We start from the raw sequence: 22893 nt of genomic DNA on the forward strand, positions 1-22893 counted from the left end.
CACCTCCCACTCCCCAGATCCACACGGCGACAATAGAGACAGAATTCCATGCCCCGAAATCCCCAAATCTTTTGCTGTTAGGAGACAAAGATGCTTGCATCCCAAATGACACCCTATTCCCTATATAGTGCACTACTTTTGACAGACCCCTATGGGTGTCCCTATGAGACCTGGTCAAAAGTAGTGCACTACATAGGGAATAGGGTGGATCCATCCTGACCAGGTCCTTCGTTTAGGTTCAGTTTCTACCAGATGTATCCGCCGTCGTCTGCCTCCCCCTCTTCCTCTTCCTCCTCCTCCTCCTCCGCCTCTTCTCCGTTCTCCTCCTTCTCTTCCTCATCCTCCCATCCCACGCCACTCCCAAAATCTCCGGAATATCCCAGCAGTTCATCTGGAGCGAGGGATGAAATGAAAAGAGTATTTCTCAGTTAACAATTCCTATGATTTCATGTGAGAAAAGATGTCAGGTAACATACAGTAGGATGTTTGTAGGTAGTTAATACTGGTACATATTGCAGTCTCTCCTTGTCCATACACTGCTTTCAGGGTAAGGAAAGAAATGTGTATTTTATATTTCAAATGAACTATCCCTTTAATACTGATGAAATTCAAACCAACCACACTGTGCTGCCGTGGCCATCCCACTGCTCTGGACTGTTCAGTACAGTGTGATGTCCACACAGTGCATTTGTTTCAATCCTGGTCTTATTATAAGACCAAAAGTCATTTTGTTTCAGTCCTAAACAGCCCTACGGTCCTATACAGCCCTACGGTCCTATACAGCCCTACAGTTCTATAACAGCCCTACGGCCCTATACAGCCCAATACAGTCCTACTGCCCAATACAGCCCTATGGCCCTATACAGCCCTATACAGCCCTACGGTCCTATACAGCCCTACAGTTCTATAACAGCCCTACGGCCCTATACAGCCCTACAGTTCTATAACAGCCCTACAGCCCTAAACCCCTATACAGCCCTATACCCCTATACAGCCCTAAACCCCTATACAGTCCTATACCCCTATACAGCCCTATAAATCAAATCAAATCCAATTTTATTTGTCACATACACATGGTTAGCAGATGTTCAAATCAAATCAAATGTTATTTGTCACATACACATGGTTAGCAGATGTTAATGCGAGTGTAGCGAAATGCTTGTGCTTCTAGTTCCGACAATGCAGTAATAACCAACAAGTAATCTAACTAACAATTCCAAAACTACTGTCTTATACACAGTGTAAGGGGATAAAGAATATGTACATAAGGATATATGAATGAGTGATGGTACAGAGCAGCATAGGCAAGATACAGTAGATGGTATCGAGTACAGTATATACATATGAGATGAGTATGTAAACAAAGTGGCATAGTTAAAGTGGCTAGTGATACATATATTACATAAGGATGCAGTCGATGATATAGAGTACAGTATATACGTATGCATATGAGATGAATAATGTAGGGTAAGTAACATTATATAAGGTAGCATTGTTTAAAGTGGCTAGTGATATATTTACATCATTTCCCATCAATTCCCATTCTTAAAGTGGCTGGAGTTGAGTCAGTGTCAGTGTCAGTGTGTTGGCAGCAGCCACTCAATGTTAGTGGTGGCTGTTTAACAGTCTGATGGCCTTGAGATAGAAGCTGTTTTTCAGTCTCTCGGTCCCAGCTTTGATGCACCTGTACTGACCTCGCCTTCTGGATGATAGCGGGGTGAACAGGCAGTGGCTCGGGTGGTTGATGTCCTTGATGATCTTTATGGCCTTCCTGTAACATCGGGTGGTGTAGGTGTCCTGGAGGGCAGGTAGTTTGCCCCCGGTGATGCGTTGTGCAGACCTCACTACCCTCTGGAGAGCCTTACGGTTGTGGGCGGAGCAGTTGCCGTACCAGGCGGTGATACAGCCCGCCAGGATGCTCTCGATTGTGCATCTGTAGAAGTTTGTGAGTGCTTTTGGTGACAAGCCGAATTTCTTCAGCCTCCTGAGGTTGAAGAGGCGCTGCTGCGCCTTCTTCACGATGCTGTCTGTGTGAGTGGACCAATTCAGTTTGTCTGTGATGTGTATGCCGAGGAACTTAAAACTTGCTACCCTCTCCACTACTGTTCCATCGATGTGGATAGGGGGGTGTTCCCTCTGTTTTCTGAAGTCCACAATCATCTCCTTAGTTTTGTTGACGTTGAGTGTGAGGTTATTTTCCTGACACCACACTCCGAGGGCCCTCACCTCCTCCCTGTAGGCCGTCTCGTCGTTGTTGGTAATCAAGCCTGAGATGTTAATGCGAGTGTAGCGAAATGCTTGTGCTTCTAGTTCCGACAATGCAGTAATAACCAACAAGTAATCTAACTAACAATTCCAAAACTACTGTCTTATACACACAAGTGTAAGGGGATAAAGAATATGTACATAAGGATATATGAATGAGTGATGGTACAGAGCGGCATAGGCAAGATACAGTAGATGGTATCGAGTACAGTATATACATATGAGATGAGTATGTAAACAAAGTGGCATAGTTAAAGTGGCTAGTGATACATGTATTACATAAAGATGCAGTAGATGATATAGAGTACAGTATATACGTATACATATGAGATGAATAATGTAGGGTATGTAAACATTATATTAGGTAGCATTGTTTAAAGTGGCTAGTGATATATTTGACATCTTTTTCCCATCAATTCCCATTATTAAAGTGGCCCTATACCCTTATACAGTCCTATACCCCTATACAGCCCTATACCTCTATACAGTCCTATACCTCTATACAGCCCTATACCCCTATACAGCCCTATACAGCCCTATACCTCTATACAGTCCTATACCTCTATACAGCCCTATACCTCTATACAGCCCTATACCCCTATACAGCCCTATACAGTCCTATACCCTTATACAGTCCTATACCCCTATACAGCCCTATACCCCTATACAGCCCTATACAGTCCTATACCCCTATACAGCCCTGTACAGCCCTATACAGTCCTATACCCCCCTATACAGCCCTATACAGTCCTATACCCCTATATACCCCTATACAGCCCTATACAGTCCTATACCCCTATACAGCCCTATACAGCCCTATACAGTCCTATACCCCTATACAGCCCTATACAGTCCTATACCCTTATACAGTCCTATACCCCTATACAGCCCTATACAGTCCTATACCCCTATACAGCCCTATACAGTCCTATACCCTTATACAGTCCTATACCCCTATACAGCCCTATACAGTCCTATACCCCTATACAGCCCTATACAGTCCTATACCCTTATACAGTCCTATACCCCTATACAGCCCTATACAGTCCTATACCCTTATACAGTCCTATACCCCTATACAGCCCTATACAGTCCTATACCCCTATACAGCCCTATACAGTCCTATACCCCTATACAGCCCTGTACCTCTATACAGCCCTATACCTCTATACAGCCCTATACAGTCCTATACCCTTATACAGTCCTATACCCTTATACAGTCCTATACCCTTATACAGTCCTATACCCCTATACAGCCCTATACAGTCCTATACCCCTATACAGCCCTGTACCTCTATACAGCCCTATACCTCTATACAGCCCTATACAGTCCTATACCCTTATACAGTCCTATACCCTTATACAGTCCTATACCCTTATACAGTCCTATACCCTTATACAGTCCTATACCCTTATACAGTCCTATACCCTTATACAGTCCTATACCCCTATACAGCCCTATACAGTCCTATACCCCTATACAGCCCTATACAGTCCTATACCCCTATACAGCCCTGTACCTCTATACAGCCCTATACCTCTATACAGCCCTGTACCCCTATACAGCCCTATACCTCTATACAGCCCTATACCTCTATACAGCCCTATACCTCTATACAGCCCTATACAGTCCTATACCCCTATACAGCCCTGTACCTCTATACAGCCCTATACCTCTATACAGCCCTATACCTCTATACAGCCCTATACCTCTATACAGCCCTATACAGTCCTATAACCCTATACAGTCCTATACCCTTATACAGTCCTATACCCCTATACAGCCCTATACAGTCCTATACCCCTATACAGCCCTATACAGTCCTATACCCTTATACAGTCCTATACCCCTATACAGCCCTATACCCCTATACAGCCCTATACAGTCCTATACCCCTATACAGTCCTATACAGTCCTATACCCCTATACAGTCCTATACAGCCCTATACAGCCCTATACAGTCCTATACCCCTATACAGTCCTATACAGCCCTATACAGTCCTATACCCCTATACAGCCCTGTACCTCTATACAGCCCTATACAGTCCTATACCCCTATACAGCCCTGTACCTCTATACAGCCCTATACAGTCCTATACCCCTATACAGCCCTATACAGTCCTATACCCCTATACAGCCCTGTACCTCTATACAGCCCTATACCTCTATACAGCCCTGTACCTCTATACAGCCCTATACAGTCCTATACCCCTATACAGCCCTGTACCTCTATACAGCCCTATACAGTCCTAAACCCCTATACAGCCCTATACCCCTATACAGCCCTATACAGTCCTATACCCCTATACAGCCCTATACAGTCCTATACCCCTATACAGCCCTATACAGTCCTATACCCTTATACAGTCCTATACCCCTATACAGCCCTATACAGTCCTATACCCCTATACAGCCCTATACCTCTATACAGCCCTATACCTCTATACAGCCCTATACCTCTATACAGCCCTATACCTCTATACAGTCCTATACCTCTATACAGTCCTACAGCCCTATACCTCTATACAGTCCTATACCTCTATACAGTCCTACAGCCCTATACAGCCCGTAATACTGATTGTTATTATATAACCACCAAGAAGGTCTTTACTGCAGCCCTACAGCCTGTAATACTAAAGCAATTGAACACGAGAGGGTGTGCTAGACAACTTTTTTAGCACAGCTGTGCTGCGGTCATAGTTAGGAGGCGAAGCAAAGTGCTGTAAGTGGAGGGAGCACAGGGCTTAGCATGTCTCTCGAAGAGGCTAAAAACAGATTTCGGCTTGAATAGTTGAGTAAATTGATTACGGGAGGAGGATTGCTTTAAAGCAGTATTCAAATGCATAGGATGTAGTGATCCCCAATACAGTAGCCATATCTAAGGAAAAACAAAAGTTCCAAAGGCTGGGCCTAATATAGTGTATAAGAGGTCACACAATAAGTTTTCTAGTGATTCATATGTTGATGATGTAAAGAATATTTGCTGCTCTGTGGGTTGTAATGAGGAGCAACCAGACGCTGCACTTGACACATATATGAAACTACTTATTCCAGTTACTAATAAGCACCAGTTAAGAAAATGATGGTAAAAACTGTTAAATCTCCTTGGATTGATGAGGAATTAAAAAATTGTATGGTTGAGAGGGATGAGACGAAAGGTCTGGCAATTAAGTCTGGCAGCCCAACCGATTGGCAAAAGTACTGCAAATTAAGAAATCATGTGACTAAACTAAATAAAAATAAACTACACTATGAAACAAAGAGAAATTATATAAAGAATGACAGTAAAAAGCTTTGGAGCACCTTAAATTAACATTTGTGAATAAAAGGCAAACTCTGCTCCATCATTCATTGAATCAGATGGCTCATTCATCACAAAACCCACTGATATCGCCAACTACTTTAATTAATTTTTCATTGGTAAGATTAGCAAATTTAGGTATGAGATGCCAGCAACAAACGCTGACACTACACATCCAAGTATATCTGACCAAATGATGAAAGACAAGAATTGGACTTTTGAATTCTGTAAAGTGAGTGTGGAAGAGGTGAAAAAAATATTGTTGTCTATCAACAATGACAAGCCACCGGGGTCTGACAATCTAGATGGGAAATTACTGAGGATAATAGCAGACGATATTGCCACTCCTATTTGCCACATCTTCAATGTAAGCCTACTAGAAAGTGTGTGCCCTCAGGCCTGGAGGGAAGCTAAAATCATTCCGCTAACCAAGAAAAGTAAAGCCCACTTTACTGGCTCAAATAGCTGACCAATCAGCCTGTTACCAACCCTTAGTAAACTCCTGGGAAAAAATTGTGTTTGACCAGATACAATGCTATTTCACAGTGAACAAATTGACAACAGACTTTCAGCACACTTATAGGAAAGGACATTCAACAAGCACAACACTTACACAAATGACTGATGATTAGCTGGGAAAAATTGATGATAAAAAGATTGTAGGGGTTGTTTTGTTAGACTTCAGTGCGGCTTTTGACATTAGTCTGCTGCTGCTGGAAAAATGTATGTGTTATGGCTTTACACCCTCTGCTATAATGTGGATAAAGAGTTAATTGTCCAACAGAACACAGAGGGTGTTCTTTAATGGAAGCCTCTCAAATATCATCCAGTTAGAATCAGGAATTCCCCAGGGTAGCTGTTTAGGCCCTTTACTTTTTTCAATCTTTACTAATGACCTGCTACTGTTGTGAGGACCTTGAGTAAAGCCAGTGTGTCTATGTATGCGGATGACTCAACACTATTACACGTCAGCTACTACAGCGACTGAAATGACAGCAAAACTTAACAAAGAACTGCAGTTAGGTCCAGAATGTGTGGCAAGGAATAAATTAGTCCTAAATATTTCCAAAACTAAAAGCGTTGTATTTGGGACAAATCATTCACTAAACCCTAAACCTCAACTAAATCTCGTAATGAATAATGTGGAAATTGAGCAAGTTGAGGTGACTAAACTTCTTGGAGTAACCCTGGATTGTAAACTGTCATGGTCAAAACATATTGATACAACAGTAGCTAAAATGGGGAGAAGTCTGTCCATAATAAAGAGCTCCTCTGTCTTCTTAAGATTCTGACATTTCTCATCCAAATATTTATATATTCTTAATTCCATTCCTTTACTTTCAATTTGTGTGTATTGTTGTGAAATTGTTAGATATTACTTGTCAGATATTACTGCACTATTGGGAGCTAGGAACTCAAGCATTTCGCTGCACCAGCAATAACATCTGCTAAACACGTGTATGTGATCAATACAATTTGATTTGATGTCACAACACTATCAACAAGGCAGGTCCTACAGGCCATAGTTTTGTCGCACCTGGACTACTGTTCAGCAGTGTGGTCAAGGTGCCACAAAGAGAGACTTTGGAAAATTACAATAGTCTCAGAACAGGGCAGCACGGCTGGCCCTTAAAAGTACACGGAGAGCTAACATTAATGATATGCATGTGAATCTCTCCTGGTTCAAAGTGGAGGAGAGATTGACTTCATCACTACTTGTTTTTGAAAGAAGTGTTGACAAGCTGAATGTGACAATCTGTCTGTTTAAAATACAAGCACACAGCTCAGACACCCATGCATACCCCACAAGACATGCCACCAGAGGTCTCTTCACAGTCCCCAAGTCCAGAACAGACTATGGGAGGTGCACAGTACTACATTGAGCCATGACTACATGGAACTCTATTCCACATCAGGTAACTGATGCAAGCAGTCGAATCAGATTTTTAAAAAGCAGGTAAAAATACACCTTATGGAACAGCGGGGACTGTGAAGAGACACACACAAAGATACAGACACACGCACACGCTAGCACAAGCACTCTACACACACGTACATTGTAATATAGTTGTATGGTGGTATTATACATTTTGTATTGTAGATATGTAGTGGTGTGAACATGTTTTATGATGTACTGTTTTATATGATGTTTTATATGGAAGTGCTTTAATGTGTTTGGGCCCCAGGAAGAGTAGCTGTTGCCTTGGCAACAGCCAATGGGGATCCTTAATAAATACAAAAAGGAGAGGGAAAGCATTTCCCTACACTACACTCTCAATAACATTTGCTAACCATGTGCATGTGACCAATAAAATGTGATTTGATTTGAAAGTGAGGGGAGGTTGAAAAGACTGAGGGAGGTTTGAATCTATTGAAGTTAACAATAACAATGGAGAGGGTATGAAGAGGAAGACTGAGGGAGGTTTGAATCTATTGAAGTTAACAATAACAATGGAGAGGGTATGAAGAGGAAGACTGAGGACAAGTTCAAACAGAGTGAGGCGGATGCCAGTTCCACTCCTGGAGGTGAAGGGGTAGATGGTGTTGTGAGGATCTCGGAGCCAGAGACTTGCATTGATGGACATGGTTATTGATAAAGATAGGTTTGGTCCAGTGGGAGTGAGGGCGGAACCAGGCCTTTTGGCTGATTCACAGGTGGTTTCAGGTTGGGTGGAAAAGATGGTGGGTGCTATTGAGTCGGTGAAGGTAACCCGAAGTGGACTGGTGATGTTTGTTTGTGTTTATTCAGATCAGAGGGAGCAGGGCTCTCCGTGCGACGCAACTTGGGGAAAGACCTGTATCTTGCTTTACACTTAGTTACAGGGCACCATTAAAGGGAGGGGGTTCTGGGGTAGCGTTAGGTTTGGAGGTGGAACAATTGAAGTTGAAGATTCCTGGTGTTGGTGACGCTCGTCGTTTGGTGCGGTGAGCATGGTGAAACAGAGGAGTCACCGTCAGTCCTTTTGAGTTTTGAACACTGGAGGTTGGTGGCACCTTAATTGGGGAGGACGGGCTCGTGGTAATGGCTGGAGTGGAATACATCATATACATCAAACACATTTGTTTCCATGGTTTCCATGTGTTTGATGTCATTCCATTTGCTCTGTTCCAGACATTATGAGCCGTCCTCCCCTCAGACGCCTCCACTTGGTTTTGAGTCAGAGTCTCTACCCAACAAAGCCATGTTAGGATATATCAGGTCTCCTGCTAGAGCTTCTGTTCCAGATCCACTGCAGTGTTTCAGGTGCCACGTTTATGGCCATGTCACAGCGGTGTGAAGGACAGAGATTCCAAGATGTGGGAAGTGTGCAGGAGGGCAAAGGGAAAGAGGATTGTGTAATTTCGGTGGATAAAGTGGTGTGTGTTGACTGTAGGGGTGTCTATGATGCTGGGGATCGGAAGTGTCTGGTGTGAGAGAGGCAGATTGAGGTGGCTTTGAGTCAGAGTAGTGCAGACAGTGTCGTACGCGGAGGCAGTGAAGAAAGTAGAGGAGGAGGGGTCAAGGGTGAGGGATCCTGAGAGGATTCCAGTGAATAGTAGATATGTGCCAGAACAGAAGGATCGGCCAACGAGTGATCTATGCTTCAGTACGGTTGGCTTCTTAGTGTTCATAGCAATGGTTATCAACTGTACCGTGGAAATGGAACGTAAATCACAGAGAATAGATGTTGTGGTGGCAGCTACAGAGGATGTATTTGGATATACGAGATTTGACTTTGGGAAGAGATACAGGGTGTGTTGTCCTGTCCCCCCAAGGCCGCTGGCATGGTGCAGGAGCAGATAGGATCAAAGTAGTGGAATGTGGTAGTGGGTTTTTAATGAGTGTAGGGTTAAGTTGGTAAGGTAATTAAAATATATGTATATCTTTATTTATTTATAATATTTCCCGGTTCCTCTTTTCCCATTTTGTATCACAAAGTGTAATGGATCTATACTGTAGTTCCGTTGGGGGAGGTAAAGCCACATATTGGATACCAACCGCTGTTAAACCTCACAGAAGAAGAGGAGTCTTGTAGAGCAGCGTAGCCATGATAAAAAAGTCATTTTTGCACAACCTCGAGTGTACAATTAAACAATAAGGCCCGAGGAGGTGTGGTATATGGCCAATATTCCACGGCTAAGGGCTGTTCTTAAGCACGACGCAAAGAGGAGTGCCTGGACACAGCTCTTAGCCGTGGTATATTGGCCATATAACACACCTCCTCGGGCCTTATTGCTATTATAAACTGGTTACCAACATAATTAGAGCAGTAAAAATAAATGTTTAGTCATACCCGTGGTTTACGGTCTGATATAAAACGGCTTTCAGCCAATCAGCATTCAAGGCTCGAACCACCCAGTTTATAATTGCCTTTCTACAATGGGTCACCAATTAAATAAAAAACGTTATTTTGATAAATGTATTCATAGGTATTCTATTTCATCCCTCAACAAAAATATAGGCCCAGTCCCGACACATCTATGGTTGCTAGCCAAGCCGGCAGGCCGTTCATTCTGGTTAGGTAGACGGAGACGCGACCCAGTCGTTAAGTCTTTTTGTTCTGTATCTATGGACACGACCCAGTCGTTAAGTCTTTTTGTTCTGTATCTATGGACGCGACCCAGTCGTTAAGTCTTTTTGTTCTGTATCTATGGACGCGACCCAGTCGTTAAGTCTTTTTGTTCTGTATCTATGGACGCGACCCAGTCGTTAAGTCTTTTTTTTGTTCTGTATCTATCGGACGCGACCCAGTCGTTAAGTCTTTTGTTCTGTATCTACCCAGTCGGTCTTTTGTTCTGTATCTATGGACGCGACCCAGTCGTTAAGTCTTTTTGTTCTGTATCTATGGACGCGACCCAGTCGTTAAGTCTTTTGTTCTGTATCTATGGACGCGACCCAGTCGTTAAGTCTTTTTGTTCTGTATCTATGGACGCGACCCAGTCGTTAAGTCTTTTTTTTGTTCTGTATCTTTGGACGCAGTCGTTAACCCAGTCGTTAAGTCTTTTTGTTCTGTATCTATGGACGCGACCCAGTCGTTAAGTCTTTTTGTTCTGTATCTATGGACGCGACCCAGTCGTTAAGTCTTTTGTTCTGTATCTATGTTCTGTATCTATGGACGACGCGACCCAGTCGTTAAGTCTTTTGTTCTGTATCTATGGACGCGACCCAGTCGTTAAGTCTTTTTGTTCTGTATCTATGGACGCGACCCAGTCGTTAAGTCTTTTGTTCTGTATCTATGGACGCGACCCAGTCGTTAAGTCTTTTTGTTCTGTATCTATGGACGCGACCCAGTCGTTAAGTCTTTTTGTTCTGTATCTATGGACGCGACCCAGTCGTTAAGTCTTTTTGTTCTGTATCTATGGACGCGACCCAGTCGTTAAGTCTTTTTGTTCTGTATCTATGGACGCGACCCAGTCGTTAAGTCTTTTGTTCTGTATCTACGGACGCGACCCAGTCGTTAAGTCTTTTTTTTGTTCTGTATCTATCATGGACGCGACCCAGTCGTTAAGTCTTTTTGTTCTGTATCTATGGACGCGACCCAGTCGTTAAGTCTTTTTTTTGTTCTGTAGTCTTTTTGTTCTGTAACCCAGTCGTTAAGTCTTTTTGTTCTGTATCTATGGACGCGACGACCCAGTCGTTAAGTCTTTTTGTTCTGTATCTATGGTTCTGTATCTATGGACCCAGTCGTTAAGTCTTTTTGTTCTGTATCTATGGACGCGACCCAGTCGTTAAGTCTTTTTGTTCTGTATCTACGGACGCGACCCAGTCGTTAAGTCTTTTTGTTCTGTATCTATGGACGCGACCCAGTCGTTAAGTCTTTTTGTTCTGTATCTATGGACGTCGTTAAGTCTTTTTGTTCTGTATCTATGGTTACCCAGTCGTTAAGTCTTTTTGTTCTGTATCTATGGACGACGTGACCCAGTCGTTAAGTCTTTTTGTTCTGTATCTATGGAGTCGTTAAGTCTTTTGTTCTGTATCTACAGACCCAGTCGTTAAGTCTTTTGTTCTGTATCTATGGACGCGACCCAGTCGTTAAGTCTTTTTGTTCTGTATCTATGGACGCGACCCAGTCGTTAAGTCTTTTTGTTCTGTATCTATGGACGCGACCCAGTCGTTAAGTCTTTTTGTTCTGTATCTATGGACGCGACCCAGTCGTTAAGTCTTTTTGTTCTGTATCTATGGACGCGACCCAGTCGTTAAGTCTTTTTGTTCTGTATCTATGGACGCGACCCAGTCGTTAAGTCTTTTGTTCTGTATCTATGGACGCGACCCAGTCGTTAAGTTTTGTTCTGTATCTATGGACGCGACCCAGTTCTGTTAAGTCGTTAAGTTTTGTTCTGTATCTATGGACGCGACCCAGTCGTTAAGTCTTTTTGTTCTGTATCTATGGACGCGACCCAGTCGTTAAGTCTTTTTGTTCTGTATCTACGGACGCGACCCAGTCGTTAAGTCTTTTTGTTCTGTATCTATGGACGCGACCCATTCGTGTTCTAAATGTGCCATTGTCTTACTGGCTGGCAGCGTTCTTATCCCTGGCTTGCTAGCTAGCCAACTACGGCTAACTTCCAGTCACATTAAACAGTGAAGCCAAAATAACATGGCGTTTAACCTGTTTTTATATTGACACTTCTTAGCAAATATCCATAAAAATGATGCTGATTCATGATTTCGACTGGCCGAGAAAAGATGTCCGTCTCATCCTGACATGTTAATTCATTCTCAATAGGATAGTGGAGATCGAATTTCAATATCGAAACAATGTTGCAAATGTCCAGAGATAGACAGAAACGTTTGTAGAACCCCCCCCCCCTGTTGTTGCAAACCAAATGTTAGGCTAGAAGCATGGGGATATAATGTCTAGATGCTTTTTATAGTAGACATCAAGTTAATGAAATGGTTGATGGGACACTGGATGCGCAGGCATTTCTCATAGGCTGACCCATACTAAACTGTTTTTTTTTTTGCGTGGCTTAGAACGCGTCTCAACCAATCACAATGCCTGCTTTTTGTTATTGTATAACCACCAAGAAGCTCTTCCCCTACAGTCCTACAGCTCTTACCACAGTCAGGGTTGCCATGGATTCTAGAGCCCATAATTTCTCCTCCGTGCTGGTCAACACACCAACACTCTCCCATGCTCTGGTCACACTGCAGCTGCCTGTAGTAGCCGTCCTCATCACAGCTGGGGATGTACATGCCTGCAAAAACACACACACACACACTGTGTTGTTAAATATGTATGCACTGTGCAGCGGAGCTCTCTGCGCTGACTCACACCGGTGGAAGAGATAAGTGGTGCATAAATGAAAAAACATCAGCACAGCTTGTAGACCTGTGAGGAGACTCAGTCCGGAAAGGAAGGAGAGGTAACAGAGGAGGAGCTGTCTGCGGAGGAGCTGTCTGAATGCCAGAGAGAGAAAGAGAGACAAGGTGAGAGAGAGGGTAGAAGAGAGGGAGAAAGACAGAGAGGGGGATAGAAAGAGAGATGAGAAAGAGAGAGGGAAAAATAGAGGGAGACAGAGAAATAGAGAGGGGAAGAGAGAGAGACAGAAAAAACAGGGAGGCGAGAGAGTGAGAGAGACAGAGAGGGACAGAAAAAACAGGGAGGCGAGAGAGAGTCAGAGAGAGAGAGACAGAGAGAGAGACAGAAAAAACAGGGAGGCAAGAGAGTGAGAGAGACAGAGAGGGACAGAAAAAACAGGGAGAGACGAGAGAGAGAGACAGAGAGAGGGACAGAAAAAACAGGGAGAGACGAGAGAGAGACAGAGAGAGAGAGACAGAGAGAGTAGTAGTATCAGTAATATTTATTAGGATCCCCAGTGAGCTGCTGCTGAGGCAGGGTCTGCTCTTCCTGGGATCCAAACAGGAGACAACACATAAAACCCACAGCACTACATTACAGTATATTCATTTAGCAGACGTTCCCATCCAGAGAGACCCACAGCGCATTCATCTCAAGATAGCCAGGTGACAGAACCAGGCATCACATAATACAAGGTCCATCAAAATGTGTTTGTCTCAGAGAGACGGGACTCAGGTCTGCTTTATTGAGCCTTTATTCAAGATGCATTAATATATCTATTATTTATCTATATATTTATATCTATATATTTATATCTATATATTTACTCAGGCATGTCTCTCTATTTTTTATTTTTTAAATTTTATTTCACCTTTATTTAACCAGGTAGGCAAGTTGAGAACAAGTTCTCATTTACAACTGCGACCTGGCCAAGATAAAGCAAAGCAGTTCGACACATACATCAACACAGAGTTACACATGGAGTAAAACAAACATACAGTCAATAATACAGTAGAAACAAGTCTATATACGATGTGAGCAAATGAGGTGAGATAAGGGAGGTAAAGGCAAAAAAATAAAATAAATAGTGTGATAGTGTCATTTTAATCTATATATTTACTCAGGCATGTCTCTCTATGCTGTGATAGTGTCATGTTAATCTATATATTTACTCAGGCATGTCTCTCTATGCTGTGATAGTGTCATGTTAATCTATATATTTACTCAGGCATGTCTCTCTCTGCCGTGATAGTGTCATTTTAATCTATATATTTACTCAGGCATGTCTCTCTATGCTGTGATAGTGTCATTTTAATCTATATATTTACTCAGGCATGTCTCTCTCTGCCGTGATAGTGTCATTTTAATCTATATATTTACTCAGGCATGTCTCTCTCTGCCGTGATAGTGTCATTTTAATCTATATATTTACTCATGTACAGTTGAAGTCGGAAGTTTAAATACACTTAGGTTGGAGTCATTAAAACTCATTTCTCAACCACTCTACAAATTTCTTGTTAAAAAACTCTAGTTTTGGCAAGTTGATTAGGACAAGTCATTTTTCTAACAATTGTTTGCAGACTCATTTCTCAACCACTCTACAAATTTCTTGTTAAAAAACTCTAGTTTTGGCAAGTTGATTAGGACAAGTCATTTTTCTAACAATTGTTTGCAGACAGATTATTTCACTTATAATTCACTGTATCACAATTCCAGTGGGTCAGAAGTTTACATACACTAAGCTGACTGTGCCAGCTTAGAAAATTCCAGAAAATTATGTCATGGCTTTAGAAGCTTCTGATAGGCTAATTGACATAATTTGCGTCAATTGGAGGTGTAGCTGTGGATGTATTTCAAGGCCTACCTTCAAATTCAGTGTCTCTTTGCTTGACATCATGGGAAAATCTAAAGAAATCAGTCAAGACCTTAGAATATTTTTTGTAGACCTCCCCAAGTCTGGCTCATCCTTGGGAGCAATTTCCAAATGCCTGAAGGTACCACGTTCATCTGTACAAACAATAGTACGCAAGTATAAACACCATGGGACCACGCAGCCGTCATACCGCTCAGGAAGGAGACGCCTTCTGTCTCCTAGAGATGAGCGTACTTTGGTGTGAAAAGTGCAAATCAATCCCAGAACAACAGCAAAGGACCTTGTGAAGATGCTGAAGGAAACAGGTACTAAAGTATCTATATTCACAGTAAAACAAGTCCTATATCAACATAACCTGAAAGGCCGCTCAGCGAGGAAGAAGCCACTGCTCCAAAACCGCCATAAAAATGCCAGACTACGGTTTGCAAATGCACATGGGGAGAAAGATCGTACTTTTTGGAGAAATGTCCGCTGGTCTGATGAAACAAAAATAGAACTGTTTGGCCATAATGACCATCGTTATGTTTGGAGGAAAAGGGAGAGGCTTGCAAGCCGAAGAACACCATCCCAACCGTGAAGCACCCGGGTGGCAGCATCATGTTGTGGGGGTGCTTTGCTGCAGGAGGGCCTGGTGCACTTCTCAAAATAGATGGCATCATGACAAAGTTATATTATGTGGATATATTGAAGCAACATCTCAAGACATCAGTCAGGAAGTTAAAGCTTGGGTCGCAAATGAGTCTTCCAAATGGACAATGACCCCAAGCATACTTCCAAAGTTGTGGCAAAAAGGACAACAAAGTCAAGGTATTGGAGTGGCCATCACAAAGCCCTGACCTCAAGCCTATAGAACATTTGTGGGCAGAACTGAAAAAGCGTGTGTGAGCAAGGAGGCCTACAAACGTGACTCAGTTACACCAGCTCTGTCAGGAGGAATGGGCCAAAATTCACCCAACTTATTGTGGGAAGCTTCTGGAAGGCTACCCGAAACATTTGACCCAAGCTAAACAATTTAAAGGCAATGCTACCAAATACTAATTGAGTGTATGTAAACTTCTGACTCACTGGGAATGTGATGAAAGAAATAAAAGCTGAAATAAATCATTATCTTGTCACGCCCTGACCATAGAGAGCCTTTTTATTCTCTATTTTGTGTGTGACTAGGGTGGGTGATCTAGTGTGTTAATTTCTACGTTGGCCTGGTATGGTTTCCAATCAGAGGCAGCTGTTTAGCGTTGTCTCTGATTGGGGATCATATTTAGGCAGCCATTTCCCTACTGTGTTTTGTGGGATCTCGTTTCTGTGTAGTTGCCTGTGAGCACTGCATGAGCGTCACGTGTCGCGTTATTGTTTTTTGTGCGTTTGACTTATCAATAAAATATGTCGAACCGATGTCACGCTGTTCTTTGCTCTGAATGTTCCTATGACGATCGTGACATATTTCTACTATTATTCTGACATTTCACATTCTTAAAATAAAGTGGTGATCCTAACTGACCTAAAACAGGGATTTTTTTACTAGGATTAAATGTCAGGAATTGAGTTTAAATGTATTTGGCTAGGGTGTATGTAAACTTTCGACTTCAACTTTATGTCTATGTCCTGATAGTGTCATGTTAAAATGGTTGACAGTCCTGTGACAGTTCCCCCTGTTTCAGCCTCCTCCCTTCAGACCAACTGTCAAACACAACTGCCATTTTACATAAACACTGTAGCGAGTGGGCGGAGTTACAAATGCCCCCCAAAATAAAGAGACGAGACAAGGAATAAGACATTTCAAGTCCCAATGGGGAACTAACTTTAAACTTGTCTTCAAATATTTAAAGCCTGTTTTTGGTTTGGTTCCTCCTTATCCTCAGTTGGTACCCATTCTGCACCATACTTTAACATACTAACCATATCCCACATACTGCACCATACTGGAACATACTGCACCATACCCCACCACACTGCACCATACCCCAACATACTGCACCATACCCCAACATACTGCACCATACCCCATCATACTGCACCATACTGTAACATACTGCACCATACCCCACCATACCCCAACATACTGCACCATACCCCACCATACTGCACCATACCCCATCATACTGCACCATACCCCACCATACTGCACCATGCCCCAACATACTGCACCATACTGCACCACACCCCATCATACTGCACCATACTGTAACATACTGCACCATACTGCAACATACTGCACCATACCCCACCATACTGCACCATACCCCAACATACTGCACCATACTGTACCATACTGCACCATACCCCAACATACTGCACCATACTGCACCATACCCCAACATACTGCACCATACTGCACCATACCTCACCATACTCTAACATACTGCACCATACCCCAACATACCGCATCATACCCCACCATACTGCACCATACCCACCATACTGTACCATACCCCAACATACCATACCCCACCATACTGCACCATACCCCAACATACTGCACCGCACCTCATCATACTGCACCATACCCAACATACTGCACCATACTGTAACATACTGCACCATACCCTACCATACTGCACCATACTGCACCATACCCCACCATACTGCACCATACCCCACCATACTGCACCATACCCCAACATACTGCACCACACCTCATCATACTGCACCATACCCCATCATACTGCACCATACCCCACCATACCCCACCATACTGCACCATACCCCACCATACTGCACCATACCCCAACATAATGCAACATATTGTACCATACCCAACATACTGTATCATACTGCACCATACTGCACCATATCCCAACATACTGCACCATACTGCACCACTCTGCTGTAGGAGCATTAGGTATCCTTGAGCAGAGGAGTAAAATCATAATCAGAGGAGAGGAGGAGTGAGAGGAGGGAGGGAGGGAGGGAGAGGAGGAGTGAGGGGAGAAGGGAGGGAGAGGAGGAGGAAGGGAGGAGGGAGGGAGGGGAGGGAGGAGGGAGGAGGGGTGAGAGGAGGGAGGGAGGGGAGGGAGGGAGGGAGGGAGGGAGGGAGGGAGGGGAGGGAGGGAGAGAGGAAGGAGGGAGGGAGGGAGGGAGGGGGAGAGGATGGAGAGAAGGAGGAGGAGGAGGGAGAGGGAGGGGAGGGAGGGGAGGGAGGGAGGGAGGGAGAGGAGGGAGGAGAGGAGGAGGGAGGGAGGGAGGGAGGAGGAGGGAGGGAGGGAGGGAGGGAGGGAGGGGGGGAGGGAGGGAGGGAGGGAGGGAGGGAGGGGAGGAGGGAGGGAGGGAGGGAGGGGAGGGGGAGGGGAGGGAGGGAGGGAGGGAGGGAGGGAGGGAGGGAGGGAGGAGAGGAGGGAGGAGGAGGGAGGGAGGGAGGGAGGGAGGGAGGGAGGGAGGAGGGAGGAGAGGAGGGAGGGAGGGAGGGAGGGGGAGGGAGGGGGAGGGAGGGAGGGAGGGAGGGAGGGAGGGAGGGAGGGAGAGGAGGAGGAGAGGAGGAGGAGGGAGGGAGGAGGGAGGAGAGGAGGAGAGGAGGGAGTGAGAGGAGGGAGGAGGAGGGTGGGGAGGGAGGAAGAGGAGGGAGGGAGAGGAGGAGAGGGAGTGAGGAGGGAGGGAGGGAGGGAGGGAGGGAGGGAGGGAGGGAGGAGGGAGGGAGGGAGGGAGGGAGGGAGGGGGAGGGAGGGAGGGAGGGAGGGAGGGAGGGAGGGAGGGAGGGAGGAGGAGGGAGGGAGGAGGGAGGGATAAGGGAGGAGGGTGTTTCTGGAGGGAGGAGGCACCTTGGGAGGGAGGGAGGGAGGGAGGGAGGAGGGAGGGAGGGAGGGGAGGGAGGGAGGGAGGGAGGGAGGGAGGGAGGGAGGGAGGAGGAGAGGAGGGAGGGAGGGAGAGCTCTCTTTTGTCTTTCCGGAGGGAGGGAGGGAGGGAGGGAGGGAGGGGAGGAGAGGAGGAGGGAGAGGAGAGGGAGGGAGGGAGGGAGGGAGGGAGGGGAGAGGAGGGGGAGGGAGGGAGGGAGGGAGGGAGGGAGGGAGGGAGAGGAGGGAGGGAGGGAAGGAGGGAGAGGAGGGAGGAAATGAATAAGGCAGTAGCTGTGTTTCTGAAAGAGGAGCACCTTGTCAAGCGGATGGTGTTACTCTAAATGATGTTTTTTTGCTAATCACGCAGCTTCTCTCCCCGGATACCAGGGTTACTTTATCCAACGTGCCAACGTTCATTCCCGATGGCAACCTGGTGTGAGAGCTCTCTTTTTGTCTTTCCTGTAACGTGAGAGCTCTCTGTTTGTCTTTCCTGTAACGTGAGAGCTCTCTTTTTGTCTTTCCTGTAACGTGAGAGCTCTCTTTTTGTCTTTCCTGTAACGTGAGAGCTCTCTTTTTGTCTTTCCTGTAACGTGAGAGCTCTCTGTTTGTGTTTCCTGTAACGTGAGAGCTCTCTGTTTAACGTGAGAGCTCTCTGTTTGTGTTTCCTGTAACGTGAGAGCTCTTTCTGTTTGTCTTTCCCTTAACGTGAGAGCTCTCTTTTTGTCTTTCCCTTAACGTGAGAGCTCTCTGTTTGTCTTTCCTGTAACGTGAGAGCTCTCTTTTTGTCTTTCCTGTAACGTGAGAGCTCTCTTTTTGTCTTTCCTGTAACGTGAGAGCTCTCTTTTTGTGTTTCCTGTAACGTGAGAGCTCTCTTTTTGTCTTTCCCTTAACGTGAGAGCTCTCTTTTTGTCTTTCCCTTAACGTGAGAGCTCTCTTTTTGTCTTTCCCTTAACGTGAGAGCTCTCTGTTTGTGTTTCCTGTAACGTGAGAGCTCTCGCACCAGGTTGCCATTGGGAATGAACGTTGGCACGTTGGATAAAGTAACCCTGGTACAGTTATTGTTAAAACCCACGACTGAAACATGTTACTGCTTGTAAAAGGTATCTGGCATCAAGTGAGGTATGAGGTGAAAGTCTACATGGTTAATGTGACTACAGGGGAGGTATGAGGTGAAAGTCTACATGGTTAATGTGACTACAGGGGAGGTATGAGGTGAAAGTCTACATGGTTAATGTGACTACAGGGGAGGTATGAGGTGAAAGTCTACATGGTTAATGTGACTACAGGGGAGGTATGAGGTGAAAGTCTACATGGTTAATGTGACTACAGGGGAGGTATGAGGTGAAAGTCTACATGGTTAATGTGACTACAGGGGAGGTATGAGGTGAAAGTCTACATGGTTAATGTGACTACAGGGGAGGTATGAGGTGAAAGTCTACATGGTTAATGTGACTACAGGAAAGAGGTATGAGGTGAAAGTCTACATGGTTAATGTGACTACAGGTGAGGTATGAGGTGAAAGTCTACATGGTTAATGTGACTACAGGGGAGGTATGAGGTGAAAGTCTACATGGTTAATGTGACTACAGGGGAGGTATGAGGTGAAAGTCTACATGGTTAATGTGACTACAGGTGAGGTATGAGGTGAAAGTCTACATGGTTAATGTGACTACAGGGAGGTATGAGGTGAAAGTCTACATGGTTAATGTGACTACAGTCTGAAGTGTTTTGATTGTGGGGAGATTGGAGATAAGCGGCAGGCATGCAGGGCGTGAGAGGAGGGAGGGAGGGAGGGGTGATGGGTGATGTGCCCAGTGTAATTACAGACACGCAGGGTGATGTGCCCAGTGTAATTACAGACACGCAGGGTGATGTGCCCAGTGTAATTACAGACACGCAGGGTGATGTGCCCAGTGTAATTACAGACACGCAGGGTGATGTGCCCAGTGTAATTACAGACACACAGGGTGATGTGCCCAGTGTAATTACAGACACGCAGGGTGATGTGCCCAGTGTAATTTACAGACATGCAGGGTGATGTGCCCAGTGTAATTTACAGACATGCAGGGTGATGTGCCCAGTGTAATTACAGACACGCAGGGTGATGTGCCCAGTGTAATTACAGACATGCAGGGTGATGTGCCCAGTGTAATTACAGACACGCAGGGTGATGTTCCCAGTGTAATTACAGACACGCAGGGTTATGTTCCCAGTGTAATTACAGACACGCAGGGTGATGGTAGGGAGGAGTTAGAGGCGGTTGCGGGGAGCCGAGGTGGCTCCGGATTCCATGGAGCTGACCAATGAGGATGGAGGAATGCAGGAAGAGATTGATACACTGTCAGATATCCCCACCAATGTAGATGTAGAATCTCAGGGTGAGTCTCAGTCAGGTTCACTGTACAAATGACAGCAGGTTGCTGATTTTCAATTGATAATATGATGACTATCTCCCTGTAGCACTCACTTCTGTCATCATGATGTGCTTTGAGAGGCTAGTTAAGGATCATATCACCTCTGCAGCAGGAGGTGGAGGGGGTCCGTACTGCAGCAGGAGGTGGAGGGGGTGATACACTGCAGATATCCCCACCAGGAGGTGGAGGGGGTCCGTCAGGTTACTGCAGCAGGAGGTGGAGCAGGGGGTCCAATTGTACTGCAGCAGGAGGTGGAAGGGGGTCCGTACTACAGCAGGAGGTGGTCTGTGCTGCAGCAGGAGGTGGAGGGGGTCCGTACTACAGCAGGAGGTGGAGGGGGTCCGTACTACAGCAGGAGGTGGAGGGGGTCTGTACTACAGCAGGAGGTGTAGGGGGTCCGTGCAGACAGCAGGAGGTAGAGGGGGTCCGTACTACAACAGGAGGTAGAGGGGGTCTGTGCTACAGCAGGAGGTGGAGGGGGTCCGAGCTACAGCAGGAGGTGGAGGGGGTCCGTGCTACAGCAGGAGGTAGAGGGGGTCCGTACTACAGCAGGAGGTGGAGGGGGTCCGTGCTACAGCAGGAGGTGGAGGGGGTCCGTGCTACAGCAGGAGGTGGAGGGGGTCCGTGCTACAGCAGGAGGTAGAGGGGGTCCGTACTACAGCAGGAGGTGGAGGGGGTCCGTGCTACAGCAGGAGGTGGAGGGGGTCCGTGCTACAGCAGGAGGTGGAGGGGGGGTCCGTACTACAGCAGGAGGTGGATGGGGTCCGTACTACAACAGCAGGAGGTGGAGGGGGTCCGTGCTACAGCAGGAGGTGTAGGGGGTCCGTGCTACAGCAGGAGGTGGAGGGGGTCCGTGCTACAGCAGGAGGTGGAGGGGGTCCATGCTACAACAGGAGGTGGAGGGGGTCCGTGCTACAACAGGAGGTGGAGGGGGTCCGTGCTACAGCAGGAGGTGGAGGGGGTCCGTGCTACAGCAGGAGGTGGAGGGGGTCCGTGCTACAGCAGGAGGTGGAGGGGGTCCGTGCTACAGCAGGAGGTGGAGGGGGTCCGTGCTACACTACCGGGCTCGTTCAGAGAGCTGCCGAGGAGGAGGCAGAGACTGGACCGTCTAATGACACTGACCTGCCTCCTTTCACCATTGCTGCCACTGCAGAGGAACACCAGGAGGGTGAGGAAATGATCCTATCATTCAAGACTTCAGAGCTGGGGGCCTTTTCCACAGCCAGCTAAAAGGCTCTGTACACAGTGTCTGTGAAGATGGCTCAGGAAGACCATCTGCATGGGCTGAGGGCAACGAACGGTCTGGTAGGGGAGGTTGGGACCAGGTTCTTCTCTGAGAGGATGTTGGCGTGTCTGTTCTGTGGGGAAGGGGTGTCTGTTCTGTGGGGAAGGGGTGTCTGTTCTGTGGGGAAGGGGTGTCTGTTCTGTGGGGGGGGGGTGTCTGTTCTGTGAGGAGGGGGTGTCTGTTCTGTGGGGGGGGTGTCTGTTCTGTGGGGGGGTGTCTGTTCTGTGAGGAGGGGGTGGGGGGGGGTGTCTGTTCTGTGGGGAGGGGGTGTCTGTTCTGTGGGGGGGTGTCTGTTCTGTGGGGAGGGGTTGTCTGTTCTGTGGGGAGGGGTGTCTGTTCTGTGGGGAGGGGTTGTCTGTTCTGTGAGGAGGGGGTGTCTGTTCTGTGGGGAGGGGGTGTCTGTTCTGTGAGGAGGGGGTGTCTGTTCTGTGGGGAGGGGATGTCTGTTCTGTGAGGAGGGGTTGTCTGTTCTGTGGGGAGGGGATGTCTGTTCTGTGAGGAGGGGGTGTCTGTTCTGTGGGGAGGGGATGTCTGTTCTGTGAGGAGGGGGTGTCTGTTCTGTGGGGGGGGTTTCTGTTCTGTGGTGAGGGGGATGTCTGTTCTGTGAGGAGGGGGTGTTGGGTCAGACCAGAATGGCAGTGTGGAAGACCAGGAAACATGAGATGCAGGGGAGGGTGTACGGAGCCCAGAGCTGTGCTGCTGGA

General features: G+C 46.2%; 1 protein-coding gene across 1 annotated transcript in view; it reads right to left on the reverse strand.

Annotated features, from left to right (window-relative positions):
* LOC112239496 (testican-2) overlaps nt 1-22893 on the reverse strand; it is a gene marked incomplete at its 5' end in the record, with an annotated part of 41287 nt that continues 18394 nt past the window's right edge. Inside the window, 2 exons of the mRNA XM_042315485.1 lie at nt 1-391; nt 12609-12746. Of these exons, the coding sequence (XP_042171419.1) occupies nt 246-391; nt 12609-12746 (284 nt within the window). The remainder of the gene's footprint in view (nt 392-12608; nt 12747-22893) is intronic.

The sequence above is a fragment of the Oncorhynchus tshawytscha genome, unplaced genomic scaffold (assembly GCF_018296145.1).
Source record: "Oncorhynchus tshawytscha isolate Ot180627B unplaced genomic scaffold, Otsh_v2.0 Un_contig_1110_pilon_pilon, whole genome shotgun sequence".
Lineage (NCBI taxonomy): Eukaryota > Metazoa > Chordata > Actinopteri > Salmoniformes > Salmonidae > Oncorhynchus > Oncorhynchus tshawytscha.